The 26,250-nt window shown below is 43.1% G+C and overlaps 1 protein-coding gene across 1 annotated transcript in view; it reads right to left on the reverse strand.

Annotated features, from left to right (window-relative positions):
* LOC306844174 (neurexin-3b-like) overlaps positions 1 to 26,250 on the reverse strand; it is a 329,450-nt gene that overhangs the window by 207,177 nt on the left and 96,023 nt on the right. The window contains exons 4-7 of the mRNA XM_079376125.1: positions 23,892 to 23,936; positions 22,503 to 22,664; positions 2,540 to 2,978; positions 238 to 621 (exon numbers count right to left, since the gene is read on the reverse strand). Coding sequence (XP_079232251.1) covers positions 238 to 621; positions 2,540 to 2,978; positions 22,503 to 22,664; positions 23,892 to 23,936 — 1,030 coding nt within the window. The remainder of the gene's footprint in view (positions 1 to 237; positions 622 to 2,539; positions 2,979 to 22,502; positions 22,665 to 23,891; positions 23,937 to 26,250) is intronic.

The raw sequence follows: 26,250 nt of genomic DNA on the forward strand, positions 1-26,250 counted from the left end.
TCATGCACTGCAATAATGACTGTACAGCCGGTGTACATGGTGAGAGAATACCTATAATGCACTGTGAAGACTGTGTTGAATGAATTCCTACATCTTGCCAGAAGATGGCATTTGCAGCGGAAACATATTGTGTAAGATCATATACTTTATTAAGTTAAGCTATATTGAATCACGGTTCATTCACAGACAAACAGACAGAAAGTCAAACTACTTAAGACTAACAATGGCTTCACTCACCTCTCTCACAGCTTCGATCCCAGTATCCGGTCCCGGTGCAGTCACAGATGAAGCGATTCCAGCCTTCTTTACAGATGCCGTTGTTTTTGCAGGGGTTGCTGTCACACTGTTTGCCTGTTACTTTGCTGCAGGACGACTTGATTCCGACTCCGTTCTGCGCCTCTGCGATCTGGCGAATGTCTTTACTGCGTCCGTCTATGAAGAGATCACGGATGCACCCCACATAGCCATAGTTCAACATAGCGGTCCACAGTTCAGTGGGAAGAACCAGGCCAACACGGTTGTCTGGCAGACCTCCGAGATATAGGTCACCCTCCAGGTCTAGTATCTCATTCTCTCCACTGGCTGTGAATGGAGTCCGACGGCTGTTCACAGAGATGATACCTGTTTAAAAAAAAAAACAGACTGTCAGGAATGACTAAATAAGCCCAGCCAAAAGAAGACAACAATGTCATGATGAAAAAAAAATAAAGTACACAATCATTATAAAATTGGTCAATATAAAAATATTTGACCACAGAATGCTGCTAACCAAGCAAAAACAGTGTAATAAATATAGAAATATATAGAGATGTGCATTTGTGTGTGTGTGTGTGTGTTCTGACACAATGATGTACTAAAGGATAGAGGCAGGCAGGAGTTTCAGAATAGAAACATCAATGGAGTTCAGTGTGTAGGCACTGGCAGATTGAACGGGCACTGTGAGTTCCTCTACTGGTCTTTATTATGCAAGTATTCTTATTCTCTCAACACCCACATGTCTATATATCTGTTTCTGCCCTTTGTTGCTGAGAAATACAAGATTCTAGGAACTTGCATGAAGGCTATTAATCAGACAAGGAGCCAGTTACCATTCACCAAAACTAAACCTATTATCGCTGTTATTTATGGCTTTCCTGTAGCTCAAATAGTAGAGCATGGCGCTAGCAACGCCAAGGTCATGGGTTCGATTCCCAGGGAAAGCAAGAGCTGATAAAATGTAAAAACTGTAACTTGAATGCAATGTAAGTCGCTTTGGATAAAAGCATCTGCTAAATGCATAAATGTAAATGTTATGATTAAAATGAAATGTGAAAAATGCGCATTTAATAGCCTGAGTAAATAAACATAAATGCCATGTCAGATGCAGAATATATTTATATATAACCCAAAAGCTTTCTGTTCATTTCCAGGTTTAAACAGAAATGTCAGACTTTAAGTGTTGTCTCTGACTTTTGGATTGCACTGTATAACATGACCAGAGGCATAAAATAAGAGCCACCCTCTTGTGACTTTAATGTGGAAAAGTGTTTGTTTTCAGATATGAAATTTGTGATAAAACAATGATGAAAGCTCCAATTCCGCACTATAGTCTTCCATAGAAAAGTTTCTCCTGTGATCAAAAAAAGAAAAAAAAAATGATAGATGACTTTTTATTGAAGTCTTTGACTGTGCACTTTGTCGTCTATTGTGAAAATGATTTAGAATCAACCCTAATAAAAGCTCTTAATACAGAGAGGTTTAGAAAGAAATGATGCCATTAAGTTACAATTGAGAATAGATTATTTTTGTGGATAAAAGTGCTACATTATCAACTTCTTTTTACTGGCAATTTGTTGGCAATTTAGATATCTTTTTAAAGCTTTGCAGAAGTTACCTCAACACTCTTTCAAATTTGACACTCTGATGCCAAAGGAGAAACTTTTTAAACCCCACAATTAGGCAAAATTATTGTGAATATAGTAATGCTGTCAAACAATTAATCACGATTAATCGCATCCAAAATGAAAGTTTTTGTTTACATAACATAGTTGTGTCTGTGTGTGTACTATGTATATTGATTATGTATATAAATACACACACGTGCATGTATATATTTAATAAAAATGTTATGTTTATATATTAAATATATGTATGTATAATATAAATTAAATGAATATAAATATATACACATGCAAATACATGTAAATATTTTCAAAATACATACTGTATGTGTGTGTATTTATATACATAATAAATATATACAGTACACACACACACACAACTATGTTATGTAAACAAAAACTTTTATTTTGAATGCGATTAATCGCAATTAATCGTTTGAAAGCACTACGATATAGTCATGTCTAAAGGGTGTCGCTAGGCATTAAACACACACACACACACACACACACACACACACACACACACACACAAATATATACACACATATATATTAGTCAGTAAACTCATTGAGCGTCATGCAGATCTTAAGGGTCCAAGTTGCAGAACAGCCCTTTACTTTTAAGATCCCTGTTGTTCTGGAGAAAATGAGTCTGCTCACCTGATCTTCCATCTCTCTGAATGTCCACATGGTGCCAGGCTCCATCATTGACCTTACTCTGCGTGGCTTTGACTTTAATCGTTCCTGATCCCATGTCCAGCAGAAGATAGAGATTTCCATCTAGAAGTTCCACAGCGAAGTAGTCCACTTTGTTGCTCCTCTGGCTACGAGAATCTTTCTTGTCCTGGGGTTTACCTTGCGTAAAAAGGATTAGTCCGTTGGGCTCTGAGGTGCGAAAGTCAAAGGAAATGGAGCCCACACGCTTGGTGTTCCACTTGGGCAGGCTGAGGAAGGATTCTGGTGTCTCAAACGAGATAGGGTCTAGGGTGGGGACATTCTCACATTTAAACACCACGTCCCCTTGTAGCTTCATCTTGGGGTCTGCGATACGGGCCAGACGAGAGAGTTCCAGGCGTATGTCATTGTTTTTGTAGACCACCTAAAATTGGAGAAACACATTATGGGCAACTGCAAATGAATATAGGACAATTTAAAAATTAGAGCAGCCTCTACTATTTTGTTTTATTTCTATTTTTTTGAAATTAGTAAAAATTTTATTAATCAAACACAGCAGACCAAACCATAGCAAAATATCAAACTAAATGTATTATTTAATTTAGAGAAAGATATACATTTATCAATCTAAATATGTAACAGGTTGTACAAGTATTGGGGCACTTTTTGCACGTCAAATGCTAGTGAAAGGTCTGCATGATTAACATGAACTACACCTGTGGTCATACTAACTCTAGGGGAGCTTAATCCGTTAAAATCACTTTGATTCCAGCTGGTTAGAAGTCATAGGGGAAAAATGGATCAGCTAAATGAGTTTACTAGAGAAAAGGATTTAGATTTTTATTTTTTGGAATGTTTTAATATTTTGTTTGTGATACAATGAATTTTAGGCATATTTAAGAAAACCTAAATATCCAAATATTGACAACTGTGTGGCCCATGCATGCAATATATTTATCAAAGCATAGGAAAATATAAATCAATAGTATTTTAAACAAACAAATGAATAATAATAATAATAAATGGCCATGTTGGTCATTTGCAATAATTTGTAAAAAATAACTTTTGTGTGTAAACATTTGTGTGTAAAATTCTAAGTAAAAAAAAAATACAAATATAATTTTTGAATGAAAAAAAAATAAAAAAATAAAAGGAACACCGTCAAAGTTTTTTTTATATATATAAATTACAGTATATACCCTGGACCTATTGGTAAAAATAACACAGCTATTGAAGAGCAAAATCCCCCCATACACTAGAATACATTAGATGACATTCAAAGGATGTGCTGTGATATTGTGCCTGTTTACCAAGGCAAAGACTCATATATAGAGTCAGCTATGCATTATAGCCAAATACAACACAATACAAACCGAGAAGAACTGTAAATTGAAATTCACTCAAGCGGAAAATTAAAAGGCTTTTTCCTTCTTTTCCTCCTTAAAGAAAAGCTCTTGCTGCTATATAGGACACTATGTGCACAGCAAACAGCAGTTCTGTTAGAGAACACAGCTGTCAGCAAACAGATTTTGAAGCTCCAGGATTACAGATAATCCTGGAAGATTTGACAGTAAATCAACGCAGGTGCCCTTCGTACTTCGTACTACTGCAGAGAAAGAGAGAGCACATTTCTTTTCTCTACCTATAATCTGGCCCGGATGAGTACCGGCCTACCATCAACCCCAATTATCCCATGCTTCCTAATCGTCTGTGTTGCAGAGATGTGCCAGTAGAGCAGTAGGTTTCCAGAAGCAAACAATATTCATTTTCTTGCAAGAAATATTTTTTTACATTAACATATCAACCTTTCAAGACAGAGAGACCATGAGCTCTGAGATTAGGACAAACTAAACGTCACTGGCCAAGATCTTCAATATGTCCCACCCCAACTTCCTGTATCAATAGGAGACACAGTACAAAAGCACAAAAAGAAAACTGCACACACTAGTGGATTTCACTGAATGCTAGGGTTATTTTCAGAAATGAAATGTCCATTTATGTATGCATGTTTTCAAATAAATCCCACTTTAAAGAGAAAACTAACATCCTGACACCACAATCCCAATTTCAAGCCACTACAGTTTGCTGAGGGGGGAAAAAATCTGTTCTTTCTACAGTCCCTGGTGAAACAAAAATACAAAGTCCTCTTCAAAGCCGAAGCCCAGAAAATGTTTCCTCAGCGCTTCTGTTCCTTTCCTCCAATCAACTTTTCCTGCACTGGAATGTAGTTATGCCTCGGGTTATGATTCCAATGGCCATTACCTCTAGCCGATCGATAGCAGTATAATGGAAAATAATGTGCAGAAAGATGGTGTGGGTAGGGAAGTCCACAGACTCAGATACATTATCTAAAGCTACACCCTCGCTTTATCACCTTATCTGGGGGCCTTCTTCTGTCCCCAGAGTGTCATTTACAATCAAAGCCGGCCTTTAACAACTGTATAGGCTCTCTGTCTTGACTCTCTCCCTCTGTGAGCATGGGGGCTGCTGGGTATTGATCGGGCTCTGGGAGTGGGGAGTGGACCCTAATCTATCTAGGCTCAGTGTCTTAGCATGTTATAGGGATCTTGCTGCTGCATTAGGCCCGGGATTAATGAGAAGTGCCACTAAGTAGAAACACGTAGACATGCAGGGAGAAGCGCCAACTGACACAGTTGTGGGGTTAGATGAAGAGATGCATCATTGGAGAAAGAGTTTTTGCATTGTAACTGAATATATTTTAGCACTGTATTTTCTAAACACACCCATGTTAAAAACTTTATTATTCCCATAAATCATCAGTGGTGTAACATTTTGGTACTAAATTATTATTGTTAACTAGTCCTTTTTATTAAAGCATCACAGATCTTAGTGAACAATAATCAATTATTGAGCAAGTACTTTAAAAGAAAGAAAAGAATAGTGTTCATAATTCTCTCCATGCCTTACAACGATTCACAATAGTGAGCTTATAATAATTATTTATAATTTGAGCTGTCGGGACAGATTTTTGCAGGACATGTCAGTCTTACGTCATTCGTCTTTGTGTGGTAATGTCACATCTGTAAACAAAGAGAAGAAGGTCCAGCTATCACAGTGCATACATGGAGCAATCAGAGGTGTGTTAATATTTCTGACAGCTTGTAGCCATAACTAATGAGCAACATTAACATGATTGATTGTTCAAGAAGGCAACCATCTGAGGAATCATTTGTTGTTTCAACAAAAAAGCTTCATTCAGAGAAGAGCTTACAAGCATAAAGAAAAGTGACAGATTGAGTCCATAATAAAACATCAGACTGGCATTTCAGAGATGGAACAAACCAACCCAGAGAAGAGATGGCCTTTTTTGAGTTTGACAAATGAGATATATCTAGCAACTGTTGTGTCAAATGTCAGCATTGCCTAACTTTTTTAACATTGTTTAAACCATTCATTTCCAATAAACCATAACAACAGTTGAAGAGTTGCTCAACAAGTCTTGGATATGGACATCCAAGTTCAGATGTTGTTAATGACATTTGCTCTGACAAAATGATTGCCTGTAAACATGAGTGCAACGGTATATGCTGATGAGCTGAGCTGCTTTAACTAACATTATTTTACAGTTTATTGGATATTGCACATCATCTGGCAGATTATAACTCCTTCCACTGATGGAATTTTCTGTCATTAATGACACAACACTTCACCGCCATTGACAGACTTTTCTGGCAATCCATGTTTTCACTGTTACATGGTATTTATTATTACCCATCTTCTAAATCAGTACAGAATCTCTAGATCCAAAGTGAAGAAAAAAACAGAAGAAAAAATTAAAACAAGTGATATAAGAATTGCTTATGTGCAATTAAGCTAACACGATCACCAAACAATCAACATCATATAAATTAAAACTACCTAATGTTACTGAACAAAATGTCAAACACAAAAAATATGTATTGTACAGTGCAAGCTTGGGGGTGTTGATAGACATGATCCTATCAATCTATGTTTTGATCATCGCTCTGAATCCTATCTGGATAACATGTGATCCTGATTGGATTTCAAGCTATTTTCTCAGCTTTTTGATCAAAATGGTGTCTTTTTAGCTTATCCACATTCAAGTGATGATAAAATAGAATAAAGCTAGACTAAAACAGTTTGTTTTGTCTAATAGCAGATACATGTTGAGATATACATTTACTAGGGGCCATGAAAGTTTTGTGAAAGTGATCAGAAATTGCTGGTGCTGGCTGGTAAATTAAATACGTTTTTGTCATTCGACTGAATTTTGCCGACCAATAAACAGGGATATGATATGGGTGCAGGTGATATGGAGAAAGAGTTGGAAATCGAATAATAAATAACTAAAGCACTTGCTATGACGAAAACGTTGGTGTGGTCACCAGTAGTTATCATTATAGTTATCATTCTTAATATGAATGAGACTTTAGTTCTTTGTTCTGTCTCAGAAATCCAGAATAGATATTTGTCAGGTTTACCGCAAACTAAGGTTATTCAGTTCTTATAATGATTTTCCTAGTTTCAAGGATCTGGATGATGATGCTGCACAAAATCTTGTTGTGGAGTGCAAATCTAAAAACTTTTTTTTCTGCTTTCTGTAATTCAAATCTAGAAAGACCCTCAGTGTGCCTTTTTAACTACTGCAAAAAAGAGGAACATACAGCAGTAGCAATCAGTAGCAATTCTAAAATCAATTATTTCTGAATGTAGAGAGTTGAATATTGAATTCCCATATTTGCTATGTGATGCAGTACACGTTTCCATCACCTCTGGAGAAACTCAAACTCTCTGTGCAAATACAAATGTTATATTTGGTGTCAAATGTGCAGACAACAACAGCGGCCACAAGCTCATCACTGAAACACAAGCCAATGTGGTTGCCCCAGAGCCAATAATCATCACCCCAGACTTCCTGTTCTCCACTGTCTGCTATCACATGACCACTGAACCACATCACCGCACAAAGGCCATGAGTTTTTCTTGCTCAGGGCAGAAACAGCAAGATAAGAAACAAGATGGCAAGAAATTATGAACAGCATCTGAAACTCTGCTTTCATCAGAACGGGGCCAAATATTCCCTGCATGCAGCAGGAGAGCGAGCTTATAACAGTTCTTCACTGATTTTTATGTAAAATACACTTAAACTAACATTCTTACACTTATTCAGTGTAATGTTTTTTTTTTTACTTCATTTGTTTCTTTGTATTTCAAAGGTCTCGCTTTGTTGTTTACGCTCACAGAATAATATAGTTCCCTATCTGTCGGTCACTACGAGTTATGTCGTGACGACATTAGGGGATTTACTTGGAAGCCCCGACTGCCTCTGATAAGAGAAAATGCCAATGAAATTTGGCTAGTGGATTTTGCATACCTGAGCCACTCCCCGTGCATACGGGTATAAAAGGGCGACAGTTGCATCCACTCATCAGATTTTTGCTTCGGAGCCGAGTGGATGAGAAGTCTTGCGATCTCCACAAAGCCTTCTGCCTCAAAAAGAGTTTGTTCCTGGGTGGCGTCACGGTGCAGACAGCGGTGTCCCTCTTGTTCTCTTGGTTGCGGTCGCTTCCTGTCCTCGGATGACAGTCACGAGCGTTGTCTTCAGTGTCTGGGCATCCAGCACGCTGAAGATGCGTTTGTGGATGAGTCATGCGCCTGTTGTGGGCGTATGAACATGGCAACGCTGCGATCTCGCCTTTCCTTTCTGAAAGGATTGGCACCCTCTGCCGCCACCCGTCCCGGTCTCTCTGGCTCGAGCAGAGGACCGCCGGCTGGCGCTCTGGGAGATCTGAGGGTGACAGTAAGAGCTTCTCCGCCGGGCACGTCCCCGCGGACCTCTTACTCCTCCCGCAGCGCTTGTTCCGTCCGGTTCCCGAGTGATTTCGCTGGTTCGCCTCACAGGGCCGCCAGCATTTCATTCGGTGTGCCGCCCGAGGATCAGATGTCGATCCCGGCATCAGGGGATGGGCTTTCGTCCTCTGAGGATGAACGATCGGCGGGGCTGCCCCCCTCGGGTGTTGTCGCCACTGCCGATCCGGACCCAGAGCTGACGGCCATGCTTGCTCGGGCAGCCGTGAGTATCGGGCTGGAGGTCAACAGACTGCCCAGTCCCGAGCCCTCGCGGCTGGATGATTGGTTCATCGGCGCAAAACGCGACCAGCGGCCGCACTTTGCCCCGGTGGCTTTCTTCCCGGAGGTGCATGAGGAGCTGACGAAGTCGTGGACGGCCCCTTTCACGGCCAGAAGCCGCTCGTCTCCCTCCTCCGTCCTCACTACCCTCGATGGCGGGGCGGCCAGGGGGTACGTAGATATTCCCCAGGTGGAGAGAGCGGTTGCGGTGCACCTGTGCCCGCAAAACGCCGCCACCTGGAGGAATCGTCCGCGTCTCCCGTCCAAAGCCTGTAAGCTGACGGCCGCACTCGCCGCCAAGGCCTACAGCGCTGCGGGCCAGGCCGCCTCTGCCCTGCATGCCATGGCCATCCTGCAAGTTCACCAGGCCAAGGCACTAAAACAAATGCACGAGGGTAGTCCCGACCCGGGGTTGATGCAGGAGCTGCGCACGGCGACTGACTCTCCGGGCGACGAAAGTCACGGCGCGGTCCCTCGGGAAGGCGATGTCCACGTTAGTGGTCCAAGAGCGCCATCTCTGGCTCAATCTGGCCGAGATGGAGGACGTCGACAAAGTACGCTTTCTCGACGCCTCCATCTCCCAGACGGGGCTATTTGGCGACACTGTCGAGGGTTTTGCCCAGCAATTCTCGGCAGTACAGAAGCAGACGGAGGCAATTCAGCACATCCTCCCTAAACGGCGGGATGCTCCAGCTGCCACCGCTGGCCCAAGGGCCAGGCCCCAGTCTGCTGGTCGCCGTGGGCGCCCTCCTGCGTCCTCCAGAGCTGCTCCGCCCCGTGCTGAGTCGTCACCTAGGCCGGTGCGTCGAGCCTCTCGCAGGAGTGCGGCGCCCCCTGTGCCTCAGCCGGCCGCCAAGTCCTCCAGGAAGACGACAAAGCGGCCCTGACGTGCACAACCCGGAGATGGAGGAATTTGCTCTTTCCCAGGAGACGACGAGGCTAGCGTCGCTCCTTCCCCCGGAGGAGGGCCGGGTGGAGAATCCTGTGTTTTCTTTTCTTTCTGTTCCGCCACTGGCTCAAGGGCCAGTGGTACCCACATTGCCAAAGAAAGAGCAATTTCCCTTTCCTCCGGGTTCCCAGGTCTGCGGGCTGACAGTGTGCGACGCACTGCCTCCTCACTCTCACCCGAGACCCATATTGCCAGTGGCCAAGAGAGTGCGGTCTGGGGACGCGATGCCTCCCCGCGCACCTCTAGCCAGTCCCCCCGGGGACTCAGGGAGTTTTGTGGGGATGAGTCAGAACGCACCGCCTTCTGTTCCATCCAACCTTACTCCCCCTCGCTGCACCACTGCGGGCACGTCGATTGTGCCTTTGGTGCCACTTGCACGGTATCTGGGGGCGTGGCTTGCGCTACCCAGCCCGTCTCGCTGGCTCATTCGCACAGTTCGACTCGGCTATGCGATTCAGTTCGCCAGGCGGCCTCCCAGGTTCAGTGGCATCCTCGAGACTTCGGTGGCAGTCCGAGATGCACCTGTCCTGCGCGAGGAGATTGCTGTCCTTCTGGCAAAGGGTGCAATCGAGACGGTCCCTCCAGCCGAGATGAGGCAGGGGTTTTACAGCCCCTACTTCATCGTGCCCAAGAAAGGCGGTGGCCTCCGGCCAATCCTGGACCTGCGAGTCTTGAATCGGGCCCTACACAAGCTCCCGTTCAAGATGTTGACACAGAAGCGCATCGTCAAATGCGTTCAGTCCGCGGATTGGTTTGCAGCGATCGACCTGAAGGACGCTTACTTTCATGTCTCGATTCTCCCTCGACACAGGCCGTTCCTACGGTTTGCGTTCGAGGGGCGGGCATGGCAGTACAGGGTCCTCCCCTTCGGGCTCTCCCTGTCTCCCCGTGCCTTCACGAAGGTGGCGGAGGGCGCCCTTGCCCCGTTACGGGAAGTGGGCGTCAGGATCCTCAACTATCTCGACGATTGGCTCATTCTGGCCCGGTCGCGAGAACAGTTGTGTGGTCACAGGGACCTGGTGCTCCGGCACCTCAGCCAGTTGGGGCTTCGGGTCAACTGGGAAAAGAGCAAGCTCTCCCCTGTGCAGAGAATCTCTTTTCTCGGTGTGGAGTTAGACTCCGTGAGTATGACGGCACGTCTCACGGACGAGCGTGCCCAATCAGTGCTGAACTGCCTGAGTTCCTTCAGAGGCAGGACAGTGGTTCCGCTGAAACAGTTTCAGCAGCTCCTGGGGCATATGGCATCCGTAGCCGCAGTCACGCCGCTCGGGTTGCTTCATATGAGACCACTTCAGCACTGGTTACACTCACGGGTCCCGAGATGGGCATGGCGCCGCGGGACACGTCGTGTGACCATCACACAGTCGTGTCGCCGCTCTTTCAGCCCCTGGTCAGACCTTGCTTTCCTACGGGCCGGGGTGCCCTTAGGACAAGTGTCCCGGCATGTTGTTGTCACAACAGATGCCTCCAGCATGGGCTGGGGCGCTACATGCAACGGGCAGGCAGCCTCGGGGCTCTGGACGGGGCCTCAACTGCTTTGGCACATCAACTGCCTAGAGCTGTTGGCAGTGCATCTGGCCTTAAAGCAGTTCCGGCCACTGCTTCTAGGCCAGCACGTGTTGGTCCGCACGGACAACACTGCGGCTGTTTCGTACATCAACCGGCAGGGGGGTCTACGATCACGCCGCATGTCACAGCTCGCCCGCCATCTCCTCCTCTGGAGTCAGTCACAGCTCAAATCGCTGCGCGCCGTCCACATTCCGGGGGAGCTCAATCTTGCAGCCGACGCGCTCTCACGACAGCTCACGTTCCCCGGAGAATGGCGACTCCATCCCGAGACGATCCGGCTGATTTGGAGTCGATTCGGGGAAGCTCAGGTAGACCTGTTTGCTTCCCGCGAGTCCTCCCACTGCCAGCTGTATTTCTCCCTGGCCGAGGCCCCCCTCGGCACGGACGCACTGGCACACAGCTGGCCTCGGGCTCTGCGCAAGTATGCGTTTCCCCCAGTGAGCCTGATCGCACAGACGCTGTGCAAGGTCAGGGAGGACGAGGAGCAGGTCTTGTTGGTTGCGCCATATTGGCCCACCCGAACCTGGTTTCCGGAACTCACCCTCCTCGCGACAGCCCCTCCCTGGCGCATCCCTCTGAGGAAGGACCTTCTTTCTCAGGGGCTCGGCACCATATGGCACCCGCGTCCAGATCTGTGGAACCTCCATGTGTGGCTCCTGGATGGGACGCGGCAGACTTGAGTGGCCTGCCACAGGCTGTGGTGGACACCATCACTCAGGCTAGGGCCCCTTCAACTAGGCAAGCCTATGCACTGAAGTGGAGTCTGTTCGCGGACTGGTGTTCTTCTCGTCGGGAGGACCCCCGAAGATGCACGATTGGAGTGGTGCTTTCTTTCCTGCAAGAGAGGTTGGAGCGCAGGCTGTCGCCCTCCACCTTGAAAGTGTACGTGGCTGCTATTGCGGCCCATCACGATGCAGTGGACGGCCGGTCCCTGGGGAAGCACGATCTCATCGTGAGGTTCCTGAGGGGTGCCAGAAGGTTAAATCCTCCTAGGCCACCCCTGATGCCCTCCTGGGATCTCTCTATTGTCCTGGCTGGACTTCAGAGGGGTCCCTTTGAGCCGCTGGACTCAGTCGAGCTGAAATTCCTGTCGGCCAAGACAGCGCTCCTGACCGCGCTCACTTCCATCAAGAGGGTCGGGGACCTTCAAGCATTTTCGGTAAGCGAAGAGTGCCTTGTGTTTGGGCCGGCCTACTCTCACGTTGTCCTGAGACCCCGGCCTGGATACGTGCCTAAGGTTCCCACCACGCCTTTCCGCGATCAGGTGGTGAACCTGCAAGAACTGCCCTCGGAGGAGGCAGACCCAGCCTTGGCATTGCTGTGTCCCGTAAGAGCGTTGCGCATATACGTGGACCGCACCCGGAGCTTCAGAAGCTCTGAGCAGCTCTTTGTCTGCCACGGAGGTCAGCAGAAAGGGAAGGCTGTCTCCAAGCAGAGGTTGGCCCACTGGATAGTGGATGCCATCGCCTTGACGTACCAATCCCAAGGTGAGCCGTGCCCCCTCGGGGTGAGGGCTCACTCCACACGGAGTGTTGCCTCCTCCTATGCGCTGGCGCACGGCGCCTCTTTGGCAGACATCTGTAGAGCTGCGGGCTGGGCGACACCGAACACCTTCGCGAGAGTTTACAGTCTCCGCGTTGAGCCAGTCTCTTCCCGTGTGTTGGGTAACAGGTAAGTGGCGGGAAGAGTTGGCCGGTGTCACGCTTGCTGCGCCATTCCCCCTTACCCGGGGATACGAGCGCCTATTCTCTCCTCCAGTTAGTTCCCCGGACGGCGAACCCTGGCGGAGTTCCTCCAGCACCCCCGGCAGTCAGGCTGGGCGGAGCAGTCTGACGCCAGGCCCAGTACCGGTGTTAGCTTGCCTGGGTCTCCGGTCAGCCCCTGTACTCGGCTAGGTGCCCGTGTGGCCTGGTTCCCTTCGGGTGATCCCACATGTGTATTCATCCACGGTACGGTTTCCCTCACGGTAAACCCGTGTCTTCCCTTTGACAGAGCTCTGTCAGACCCTGCTGGCAGCCTTCCTCCCTTCTCCTAGGTAGGATCTGCCCTAGGGTCCAGGCGTATGTAGCACTGCCCCAGGCTTGGGCCAGTCCATACCAGTGTCTCCACACGTTACCTCCCTTCGGGCAGGGTGTGGCCTCCGTAGCGCCCTTCTCCGGAAGGCTCGCTTCCCCGTCGTTACTGCCGGGCTGTAACAACAAACAGGAAAGACTTGAAGCAGTCTTTCATAGAAGGTCGAAATCCCTTCCGATTTCTGGGGAAAGGAACAGCGGCTTGGCTATCTCCAGCAGCAATGTACTCAGTGGTCCCTGCGGGCACCAAGGTTAGCGAATTTGCGCTGGGGTGACGGGAAGGTTGCGACCTTCGCATCGCATTTGTCTGTCACGCGCTAGCTTGTCAACATCTGCATGCCACAAGGTCGTGACGGGGTTCAGGTTGTGGCGCTTTCCATAGACCCCTAATGTCGTCACGACATAACTCGTAGTGACCGACAGATAGGGAACGTCTCGGTTACGTACGTAACCCTCGTTCCCTGATGGAGGGAACGGAGACGTTATGTCCCCATGCCACAATCTCGAACCATCGCTGGTTGCCAGGGACACGTTCTCGGCTCCTCAGCGGAAAACCTGATGAGTGGATGCACCTGTCGCCCTTTTATACCCGTATGCACGGGGAGTGGCTCAGGTATGCAAAATCCACTAGCCAAATTTCATTGGCGTTTTCTCTTATCAGAGGCAGTCGGTGCTTCCAAGTAAATCCCCTAATGTCGTCACAACATAACGTCTCCGTTCCCTCCATCAGGGAACGAGGGTTACGTACGTAACCGAGACGGTCTCATAGATAATTAGACAAGTTTTTGGGGCAGACCTGACCTGTTAAAGATTTGCTTTTCATCCCTCTTGGGGTGGTGATACTCTTCTGTCTAAAAATATATCATGAAGTAATAATAGTACTTGAATAACTAAGGTCAGGAAGCAGACAGACTGACTTAACTGACTGTCAGAAGTCAGATAAATCTCAGCATATAGAAACTCCTGAACTCGGTTAAGAATAATACATTAACTGATGTTCAACAATTAAAAAACAGATATAATACAGATACAGAAATGATTCATGCGTTCATGACCTCAAGGTTAGATTATTGTAATGCTTTATAAAATACTGGAAAAGGCAGTATCCTCACAACTATGTTTCTGATTAGTCAGGAACATTTCCAGTCAGGATTTAGACAACATCATTGTACTGAGACCGCTCTTATTAGAGTTACAAATGACTTGCTCTAATCATCTGATCATGGTTGCATCTCACTATTAGTGTTATTGGATCTTAGTGCTGCATTTGATACTAATGACCACAACATTTTTTTAATAGTTGCAATAATCATGTTGGCATTAGTGGAATTGCTTTGGCATCATTCAAATCGAATTTATATAATTTTCATCAATCTGTAGCAATAAATGAAGAGGTATCATATCGATAAGAACTTCAGTATGGAGACCTGCAAAGCTCAGTACTAGAACCGCTGTTTCTCACCCTGTATATGATACCCTTGGGAGATATCTTTAGCATACATGGGGTTAGTTTAAATCGCCACCACATAAACCTTCAAGGTGGAGTAGGTTAATGCTGCAGAGAGTCGAGCCTGCAATAACTCCAGCACTGTACTAACCGGCAGTTAACTGGGTCGAGCTGGCGGTCTCCTCACCATGAAGTGAAGAGTCTCCACTTCAGGGCATACAGTTTCCTCGTTGAGGGAGCTCTGGATTGGAGGATGGTCTCAACAATCTCAGTTGAGAGACCGGAAGCTATGAGCTGTGCCCCCTCAAGGGCCACACCCACAGCTTCCACAACTCTGGTCGGGGGTGCACCAGGGTGCCCCCTGCCTGTGAGAGGAGATCCCTCCTGACGGGAATCTCCCATGGATTCCCGTGAAACATCCATTCCCCGGGCCTCGGCCCCTACCTCGACAGGATGTCTGCTCCCACATTGAGATGCCCAGGGATGTAAACTGCTCTCAGCGAGAAGAGTTTGCCCTGGGACCACACAAGGATCTGGTGCGCCAGCCTGTACAGGGGGCGCGACCGCAGACCTTCTTGGTGGTTGATGTAAGAGACCACCGCTGTGTTGCCGGTGCGCACCAACACATGGTGATCTCTTAGTTCTGGGAGAAAGTGTTTCAGAGCCTGAAACACAGCCAGCATCTCCAGCCAATTGATGTGCCACGTGAGATGGCAACCACTCCACAGACTGCGGGCAGGGTGGCCACTCATGACCGCACCCCAACTGGTGAGGGACGCATTCGTCGTTAGCGTTACGCGGCAACATGGAGCTTCCAACACCGGGCCCTGAGACAAGAACCAAGGTTGTCTCCACATGTCTACGGCACATAGGCACCGCCGCGTGACCTTGATCATGAGAAGCGGGTTTCCCCTTGGGGAGAACCCCTTGGTCTTGAGCCACCACTGTAGGGGTCTCATGTACAGCAGGCCAATAGGTATCATGTTGGACGCAGCTGCCATCAGATCCAGCAGTCTCTGAAACTGCTTGACAGTGAGTGACTGGCCTTCTTTCACTCTCCTGAGTGCCATGAGGATCGACTCGATCTGAGCAGGGGACATACATGCCTGCATCGTGGTCGAATCCCACACCACACCAAGATAAGCGGTTCTCTGTAATGGAGAAAGCACACTCTTCTTGGCGTTCAGTCTTAACCCTTAGCTCACTTTCATGTGAGCGAGAACAACATCTCGATGTTGAGCCGCCATCTGCTCTGATTGAGCGAGAATCAACCAATCGTCGATGTAATGTAGCCGCAACGGAGCTAATGCGGCATCCACATACTTTGTAAAAGTGCGGGGTGAGAGTGCTAGGCCGAAGGGAAGAACCCGATATTGGTAAGCTTCTTCCCCGAAAGCAAACCTCGGGAACTCCCTGTGAGTGGGAAGGATGGAGATATGGAAGTATGCGTCCTTTAGATTGATCGTGACAAACCAGTCCTCGGACTTGATCTGAGACATGACCTGTTTGAGTGTGAGCATCCTGAACTTCAGTCTGCTGACTGAGTGGTTCAACTGACGCAGATCTAAAATGGGACGCAACCCTCCATCCTTCTTGGGAACTATGAAAACCGACTGTAGAACCCGGACTGTCTTTCGTGAGGAGGGATCACCTCGATGGCCTCCATCCTTAAGAGAATTTCTACTTCTCATTCCATTACCAGAGCATGCTCGGGGCCCACCAGAGTGGGATTCACCCCGTTGAATCGAGGTAGAGGAGAACCAAACTGGATTCTGTAGCCTCTCTCTACAGTGTGCAGGACCCACTGAGACACATTTGGCAGTAGTTTCCATGCTACTGCCCAATGTGGCATGTAGCATGGAAACTACTGCCAAAGAACAGACAACACCAAATAAGACAAACAGTTCAGACAGAGCGCTAGCTGAATGACAAAAAGCTGACACCGGTTTCACCGCACGTGCTTTTATATCAGCTGGTCATTACGTCACCTCGCCCGTGACATCTCGCCCCTCCATTGGACAGATTACAATTGTATTCAGAGCCGGTCATGCTGAAGGCGTTCCCCTTGCGTTCTCAGACGCAGCTCGAGTTCCTGAAGAGGAAATAAAGCTACAATTCTCAGGGGCTAAACAAAATTCAGCAATAAAAGATTTAAAAAAGTTGCCTGGTCTAATGAGTTTCAAATTGGATTGTAGGGTCAGAATTAGATGTAAACGATATGGATCTATCCTTCCTTGTCTCAGCGGTTCAGGCTGCTGCTGGTGGTGTAATGGTGTGGGGGATATTTTCTTTGCACACTTTGGGCCTACATCAAAGCCTACCTGAGAATTGTTGCTGATCATGTCCAACCCTTTATGACCACAGGGTACCCATCTTGTGATGGCTACTTCCAACAGGATAATATGCCATGTCACAAAGGTCAAATCATCTCAAACTTGTTTCTTGAACATAACAATGAGTTCACTATACTCAAATGTCCTCCACAGTCACCAGATCTCAATCTAATGGGAAATACACATCATGGATGTGGTGTGGAGCTGACAAATCTGCAGCAATTGTGTGATGCTATCATGTAAATATGGACCAAAATCTCAGAGGAATGTTTCCAGCACCATGTTGAATCTCTGCCACAATGAATTAAAGGATTAGTTCACTTTTAAAAAAAACTTTGCTGATAATTTACTCACCCCCATGTCATCCAAGATGTCCATGTCTTTCTTTCTTCAGTCGAAAAGAAATTAAGGTTTTTGATGAAAACATTTCTCCATATAATGGACTTCATTGGGACCCAAACGGTTCAAGGTCCAAATGACAGTTTCAGTGCAGCTTCGAAGGGCTTTAAACGATACCAGACGATGAATAAGGGTCTTATCTAGCGAAACGATCGGTCATTTCAAAAATAAATAAAAAAGTTTAAGTTTTATAAGCACAAATGATCGCCTTGCTCTGTTCTGTGATGCGCGTTCGTGACGTCACGTAATACGCAATTACGTGGAAAAGGTCACGGTTGAGGTAGGCGGAAGTACAGAGTCAGTAGGCTTTTTAATATTAAAACACCCAGGATACGCACACGAAATGGGCATTTTAAACGATAAACTGACACAAAGACATTTGAATATGTGTATATGGTCCTCTGTATATGGTCCTCCTTCCGCACATTTGTAAACACTGACTCGGTACTTCCGCCTAAGTCAACCGTGACCTTTTCAACGTCCTTGCGTATTATGTGACGTCATGAACGTGCATCACAGAACAGAGCAAGGCTTATAAAACTTAAACCTTTTTATTTATTTTTGAAATGACCGATCGTTTCACTAGATAAGACCCTTATTCATCGTCTGGTATCGTTTAAAGCCCTTTGAAGCTGCACTGAAACTGTCATTTGGACCTTGAACCGTTTGGGTCCCAATGAAGTCCATTATATGGAGAAATGTTTTCATCAAAAACCTTAATTTCTTTTCGACTGAAGAAAGAAAGACATGGACATCTTGGATGACATGGGGGTGAGTAAATTATCAGCAAAAGTTTTTTTAAAAGTGAACTAATCCTTTAAGGCAGTTCTGAAGGCAAAAGACGGTCCAACACGGTACTATCAAGTTATACTTAATAAAGTGGCCAGTGAGTATATTTAATCATTGAAGAAATCATCAATAACAATATCAACAACAACAAACCTGTGTGTGCCTGCCACGATAATTTGCAGTGGACAAGTATGTAGTGCTTATTAGACCAGTTACTGAACCAAAGAACTGGTTCAAAATTAATGAATCAAGTCTACAGGCAATTAAAAGTCAACTTTTCAGTTGTGTTTGACTCAAAAAGAACCAAATGAGCCGGTTCTAACTATTGAAGCTTTCTGAGGATTACAGAGGAGTCTATATGATATGAGCCTGAGGGACAATACCTGAAACATGCTGTAATAGAAATAGATTTTTGTAAGACTATAAACATTAGCATTGAAAATATATCCGCATGCATGCATCAATGTCTGCATCAACATATAATTATGACAGATGAAAAACTTTAATATAGAAAATTAATTCAAGATGCAGACTACTTATCAGTCATATAAGCTATTCAACAAGTACAATTACAGAATAAAACTTGACAACAAACACCATTAATTTAAGTAAATGAAAAGTAATAATCAGCAATATGCATTCACACATATAGTTGTTAGAAATACTGTATGTACTGATGTCATTATGAAGTGACATAATAACAATGGAATCTTTTTTTTTTTTTTTTTAACCAGTTTATTGAAACAGCTGGTTCACTAAAATGAAAGGGCCTTGGCATCACAAGTGGTTGCTTGACGTGCAGGGGGCAGTGACATTTACTCTCACATATCAAGGCTGATATCAGCATTGGAATTTTGCTTATCATCCTACCATGATCTTAACAGAAATAACCATGGTTTTTAAATAAGATAGCATACTACAGTCGAGATATATAATATGGCCCCAAAATCTTACAGCAAATCACCATTTTGGGTTGTGGGTGGGGTGGGAGGTCATGTATGACATTCAGCCTGAAAGTTCACACCCTTCAGCAATGTTGTCATGAAACGGAGTGTAAATGAGGGACAATCCCTATCTCAGAGGACGTTTTGCTACACTCGCCCTGGCGTTGACTGAAATAAAGTGCCTGCCCTTTTTAGTACTCCTTGGGTAATTCTAACTAGGCAAGTCTTTCATCACTGTTGGCACAGCTGTGTCTTAGAATTTGGCAGGGACAGGCACATGAGCATCCGCAGCTACGCGACTGATATTAATAGCCGGACTGGGGATAGAGAGCAGAAGAGAAACCAGTGGCAGATTAAACAGCAGAGACAAGGTGACCTTTCATTGTGATGGTTATTATAGACCACCCATGTGTGTCGGGTACTGCGAGCCATGAGTGTGTGTGTGTTTGTGTGTGTCTGTGCATGCGTATGTGCATGTCTATGTGCTGGAAACTCCTAATGGAATCTGCTTCTGGAGGTGGTACACTTCATGAAAGAAGCCATGAATGTCACTTTAGCTGAGGCAGGATGTTTACTGCATGAAACAGCTATTTGGCTCCAGTGGGTTACACAGTCTGTGTTCCATAATTACATCTAATGATGGAGCCAACAGAGAAATTTCGTAAATGAAAACAGCCACTGGGAAATGTAGCAACAAAAATGTAGCAAAAAAGATTCCATATTACATACAGACTGTCGATGAGTCTATATACAGTATAAAACAAAGGTATAAAACATGAATATCCAAACTAATGAGAATCAGGTGCACAACCATAATGCAGATCATAAAAAATGCACATTGTTGCTTCCAAAAACTAATTGAAATTTTGATTTAATGAGCTCACCAAAGTATAACAAATGTGATGTTCTAAACTACATTTAGAACTACATTTAGATCTGCATTTCAGCAGATTCAAGAAGATATATAGTAATCAAATATTTTGTAAAGGCTTTTAATTATTTAAAGCATTGCCTTGAATATACATTACAAAAGTTCATTTAGAAATCAATGGATTTTTATTTAATTTATTATTATTTTTTTTATTTTTTATTTTTTCCAGTGAAAATAAGCCTATAACTGGGTTGTAGTTGACAGAAATACACTTCACAGTTAAGTTTGTGAGTCTGTTGGCTAGAATATATTACACAAGCTTTACCTAGTTTTTTGCCCCACTATATAGTCTTGGAAAAGTAGGTGCTAGTTGCTGAAAGTCAGAGCAAGTCTGTAGTTTTTTAGAAGTAGGAGTTGACAGGTTTCACAGAAAACCTCGTAGTGTATGATGGGCACAGCTTCTTTTTTGCTATAGACTATGATTCCATCCAGATATTTTCAGCTGATTTTAGGACACCTATAGTGATGTATGACATGCCTTAGTAAGCTGACACAATATATTTCAAGCTGGTGTGACGTCATTTAGAACAAAATCAGGCCGTTGTATTTCACAGCACCATTTTTACACTTTTCTGCCAATTTAACAGTTTGAAATAGTTAAAAAAAAAATGTTAAAAAGTGTTTCTAGACTCCTGCACTCTATTGTGTGCCTGAACCTAGAAAAGTATGGGTAACACTTTACTCGAAGGGGTGTGCATAAGACTGATATGACACCTTCATAATCATGACATGACACATTTTTTATGCATGTTTATGACAACTGTGTCATTCGTTCAGTTATGTCATTTTTAATGCAAACATGACATTATTTGGCTTAATCCTGACCTAACCCTGTCCCTAGTCTTACCCCTAACTCTAGCCCCTAACAAAGACATCTCAAACAATGTCATCTTTGCATTAAAAATTACATAACTGAGTGAATGACACTTAATGACAGTTGTCATAAACATGCATAAAAAATGTGTCATGTCATGATTATGAAGGTCTCATGTCAGTCTTATGCACACCCCTTCAAGTAAAGTTTAACCGAAGTAAGTAACAACAGCTGGGATAATGTGCATACATGGACCACTCGTCCTATATCAAATTCTTCTTTTTTTTTTTTTCTTTCTTTATTTATAAAGGGGCCATGCACAATTTTTAACATAAAATTTCCATTTCATGTATTGTACCGGATTTAGCCAAAGGCTATTTTTCATCCGTAGTCCCCCAGGCAGGTCAACACTAAAACAACATTACACAAACAATACCTATGTTCACATACAATAAATAAATAAATACATACATACATACAAATTCATGTTCTATTTTTATTTAAAATAGAACAGGTGACTCCACACCCGCTGTCTTCACTCACTCCACCACAGTTATACTGAAAATCACTGGGCGAAACAAGCTTATTTTTATTCCTAATCGTTAGAGCTTTGTGTGAATAAATATGTATGTGGCCACGGAAATGTATGTCACATACATATTTATGTAATGCATCTCAGCTCTTTATTATTTATTTTCTGCACTAAACCTGACATGACCTGCTCAACTGAGCATATACATATTGTTCCTAATGATACTGTAGCTCCTCATCAATTCAACCTTACAAGTCAACAAATCAATCTGGCAAAACATATTACACCATTGTCATTAAAACATATATTCTATATGGTTTGGACTGAAACTATTAAAATCAACTAACCCAACTAAAGTAATGTTTATGCATTTTAAAAATGTGAGCCAAATATTGACCTAACAAACCATACATCAATGGAAAGCTTATTTATTCAGCTTTCAGATGATGTATAAATCTCAAAAAAAGAAAAAAAAAAGGCTCTTATGACTGGTTTTGTGGTCCAGGCTCACAAATGAAAAGGATACAGTGGTCCCAAAATGTATTCAGACACCTAAGCCACATAATACAAATATAATAATGTTTTTTCAGTAAACTAAATATCAAACTAAGTGGTATTTATTTTAAAGAAAGCTAGCACAAGATCACTTTTCAAGCTAACAATCTCACAAAAAGACTCTTAGGTTTCAAAACAATATTATAATATAATATATATATATACTGTTCACAATTCGGAAAACTTGACGGAAACTGACATCTATTAAAAACCACAATGAGACCAGTTGCTTAAAAGCAAATGCATAATTGACTACAAAAGTGAAGTTATAATATGCTAAAGCAAAATTTGCGTGCAGATGTCATGTTTAATATTATTTTTCTTATATGTGTATGAAATTCAGAAATGTTTAAGCATGACTTAATTGTAAAAATACTTTTTGGGACCTCAGTATCCTATAAAGGCATTAACATCCCGATAGGCTTTTTATGATGTCATTTACACAGTGTGCATGTGTGCGTTCGTGCGTGCATGCACGATTATGCACATCTTATAGGACCCACCTCTTTCAGGCAGCCCATGAAATTATTGCTGACGGGAGATCCAGGCAGGTCGGCAGTGCTGGGACTTCCCCCCACATAGAAGAAATCATCTGAGCCCAGCATAGTGTAATCCTCCTGAGTGTATCCTGTGGTGGTCAATATACCATCCACCGATATAGTCACCTATTAAATGATGACAATATAGAAAGACAACAAATTAGTAACTTATTTGAAGACGTGCTTTTAACCTGAGCGATAACCTTATTTTATTGTTTGTTATGGTCTATCTTGTTCAGATTTGCCCCTATATCGGGTCGCTTTTTGGTAACACTCTGGACCATTGGTCTGGATAAGATTTATTGGTGATAGCTTAGTATAGGTTCACGGGACAGGTAAAGAAAATATTGCTGATGAATATTTTCTTCATCTTTGATGGATTAAGAAAATGAATTCTTATCTGGTTTGGAATATTACTAATTGGGGTTAGTAAACGTTAAAAGCAAGGACAAATTATTTGTACTTGTTTTAATTTTGGGGATACGCTACTTAGTCACACGCTCACTCATACACATAAACAGAAGTTCAGACACATTGAACATGCATGCATTAAAGGAAGGCATTAACCACTGTCAAAAAATCTAATTATCCTTTTTTCAAAAGGTCATACTGAATAAACATGAGAAGGATCGATGATTCATTGGTTCAATGAAAAGGGGACGAGCAAAGCCACAATAGCCAATCAGCAAGCGCACATGCAGAATTTAAAAAAAAGAAGCAGGAAGACCATGCAACAGGACACACGGCACAGAAAACAACATGCGGTAGACACACACAAGGGATTCGGGTGGAAGCGGAGTGATAAATTGAATGTAGTGTTAGTCGCAGTGATATATGAGGCTGAATGAGATGATGGAGATGTGGACATGCTATGAGTGGTGTGGAGGTATCAACTGCCAGAGTTCCCAGAGTTCTTAGGTTTCTCTTGTGTATTTGTTTATTTTCGGGAGGCTCTGCAAGGTGGAAATTTCCCCTGTGGACATTCTTGGAAATCCTCTGTCAGTTACTGCCGACAGTCCTCGCAAAAAATGTGGAGGCTTGGTGTGGGGAGAAAAAACACTTTACTAGTTACTGTGAGAGTCCCAGTGAGGATGTGAATCTCTACGTAACGTTAACATGAGGACGTAAAAGCCAGCCTGATAAATAAATAAAAAAAACAATAAGAAACAAAACTGTAAAAGAAGGGAGGGAAGTTTGAGAAGGGGGTAAGGGGGGAAATGTGAAAAGTCCTGGTAATACAAACCCATTTCCTCATTTTTTGAAAAGAGTGTCTAGAATGAAACTCAAAGAAAAAGAAAGAGAGGGAGAGGGACACACGGCAAACCAAAAAAGGACAATAAGAATGATATCTACCAGACAATGTAGTTTGTTTACCATAGCGTGTCCAATGCCTGAGTGCTTTCAGGAAGAAGGGGGAAGAAAGGAAATCAAAACAATAGTGAACAAAACGGTTGTTAATAAATGGACGAAATTAAAAGAGAAAGAAATTAATGATGAAGATTCAGGGTGTTAGTACATTAGTTTGGTTATAAACAGGTTAGTAATAAAAATGATCCCATGAATGAATAGTGTTAGTCCCAAAAACTGTTTCTTCCCAAGATGTAAGAAACAGGAAGGGAAAGACAGATTAAACTGGAAGAGTACAGTATAATGAGAGCAATTTACAGTGGGGACATGTGACCAACGGTTGGGTCATAACAGTTGACAGTTGACTATTTGACTAGTCGTCCAACAACAATTAATGATTGTTAAAGATCGTTGACTAGTGTTTAGGATGCTGATGGTGTGCTGACCTTTGTCTGCTATACGTTGATAAAAGCCTCTCAGACAAGTTGCGTCTTTAATTTCATCATCTTAAAAGCACCACTCTACACCTTTAGTCTTGCATGCAATTGCATCATGTAGTTTGTGACCATTACACCATGATTGTCAAGCTAAAAATGTGTCTCGAAACTAGCTAGCCAATTCTGAAAATTGTGTTTTATTGCTGCTTGCTATTCATTCCAGTAAAATTGTAACAGAAATAAATCGGAACATCAGTAGCTGAAGCAGAGATATCAAAACAGAGGTATCAAGATACCAGCTTATTAAATAAGATAATATGAAATATGTAGCAAGTTTAAGTTCTCAAAGTGATGAGGAAGAATGAGAGCTCCTTCAAAAACAGCAAATGCTTTTGAAATTGTTTAAAAGACATTTCTAATCATAATGTTATTGTTTCTATTTCATTTTCTACTTATGAAAATACGTTTGTGAAATAGGTAGGCACATTAGTTATTTTTAATTAATTCAATCAATTCATTTTTTTAGTAGTCATGAAGGAAAGAATATGCAAATTCCGCCATAAAGCCCTTAAAATAAACAAAATAAAAAGCACTTAAATAGTCTTAAAATTATTTATTTTTGAATAAGGTAATAATACTAGCAAATAAAAGTACTTGGTAATAGTAATTATAATGTTTTCCATTATAATTACTATTAAGTACTTTTATTTGCTGGCATCAATGCATGTATTTATTTATTTTATTATCAGTAACAGATCATTTTACAATATTTGTGTATAATCTAAATTAAATTCATGAGATAAAGCTCCACTATTTTTTTTGTCAACTAGATCCCCACCAGTTTTTGAAACTGCAATGCCCATGGGTTAGAAAAAGAGAAATAGAAAGAGAGAAAGAGAAAGAGAGCTCTTTCAGTCTGTCAGCTCATACACTAGTCTGCTATATCTTTTACCAGTCTGAACAAAGTAGTGACATGAAAAAAGCACTTACTTGTCAAGCCCTCATCATATTTTCACTCCATATAAATCTCTCACCTGCCAGTGAAGTTTAAGGTCAGCCAAACAAATCAAGCATGATCTCCCTGAAGACTCAAACCCAATCCACGAACATACAAACCCTCTTACTGATGTTCATTTATCAAACACTTCATGTACAAGAGAACACTTGGGGCCTCATTTATAAAACCCACATACTATCCAATATCATCCTATATTCTATGGATTTCATTCCACTTTAAAAGTGACAAATTGAGATTTAGATTTCAGTTCAAAAGGGAAAACAACAATGTTAAGCTATTAAAAATGGTCAATGTTAACAATAATTTTAAGATTATTATAAGCATGTTTAATACCCTATATATTTAATATTTATTACTATGGTTTCATTAGTCATTAAGTTAACATGCAATATGCAGTAAAAAATGCTACTGCCACACAATAAAGCATGTTATGGCTATGCTCAACCACTGAAGGAGAAAAATGATTTGGGGTAATATTTTAAGAAATAATGTTTTTAAAAAATGGCAGGCTAAAACAAATAGCACTAAAGCTGTTCCTTGAAAGTTTTATGAAAATGTGATTTCAAATTGTATTACTGATTGGGTTAGGTTGAAAAAAGTTAAGCCGCGACCATTGTTTTTATTAGACCTTTATGCTTTTTATTGTCTTATATCACACCATATAAAGATACAGTATATGAGGGCATTCTGTAGGTGAATTAAATTTCCTTTTTAGGTCTGCACAGTATTAATATTGTTTGCAATAATAAAGCGAATGGATTTAGGAACAAATTTCCATAGATACAGATGTTTATAAAAACATTTAGGACATTATTGTATGCTTACATTTAAAATGATTAGGTGCGTCTTTATAAATGAAGGTCCTAGTCTCTTCGGTTAAGAACTGTATTTAAGAATCACTGCAAAGCTA

Source organism: Barbus barbus (assembly GCF_936440315.1).
Source record: "Barbus barbus genome assembly, chromosome: 24".
Classification (NCBI taxonomy): Eukaryota; Metazoa; Chordata; class Actinopteri; order Cypriniformes; family Cyprinidae; genus Barbus; species Barbus barbus.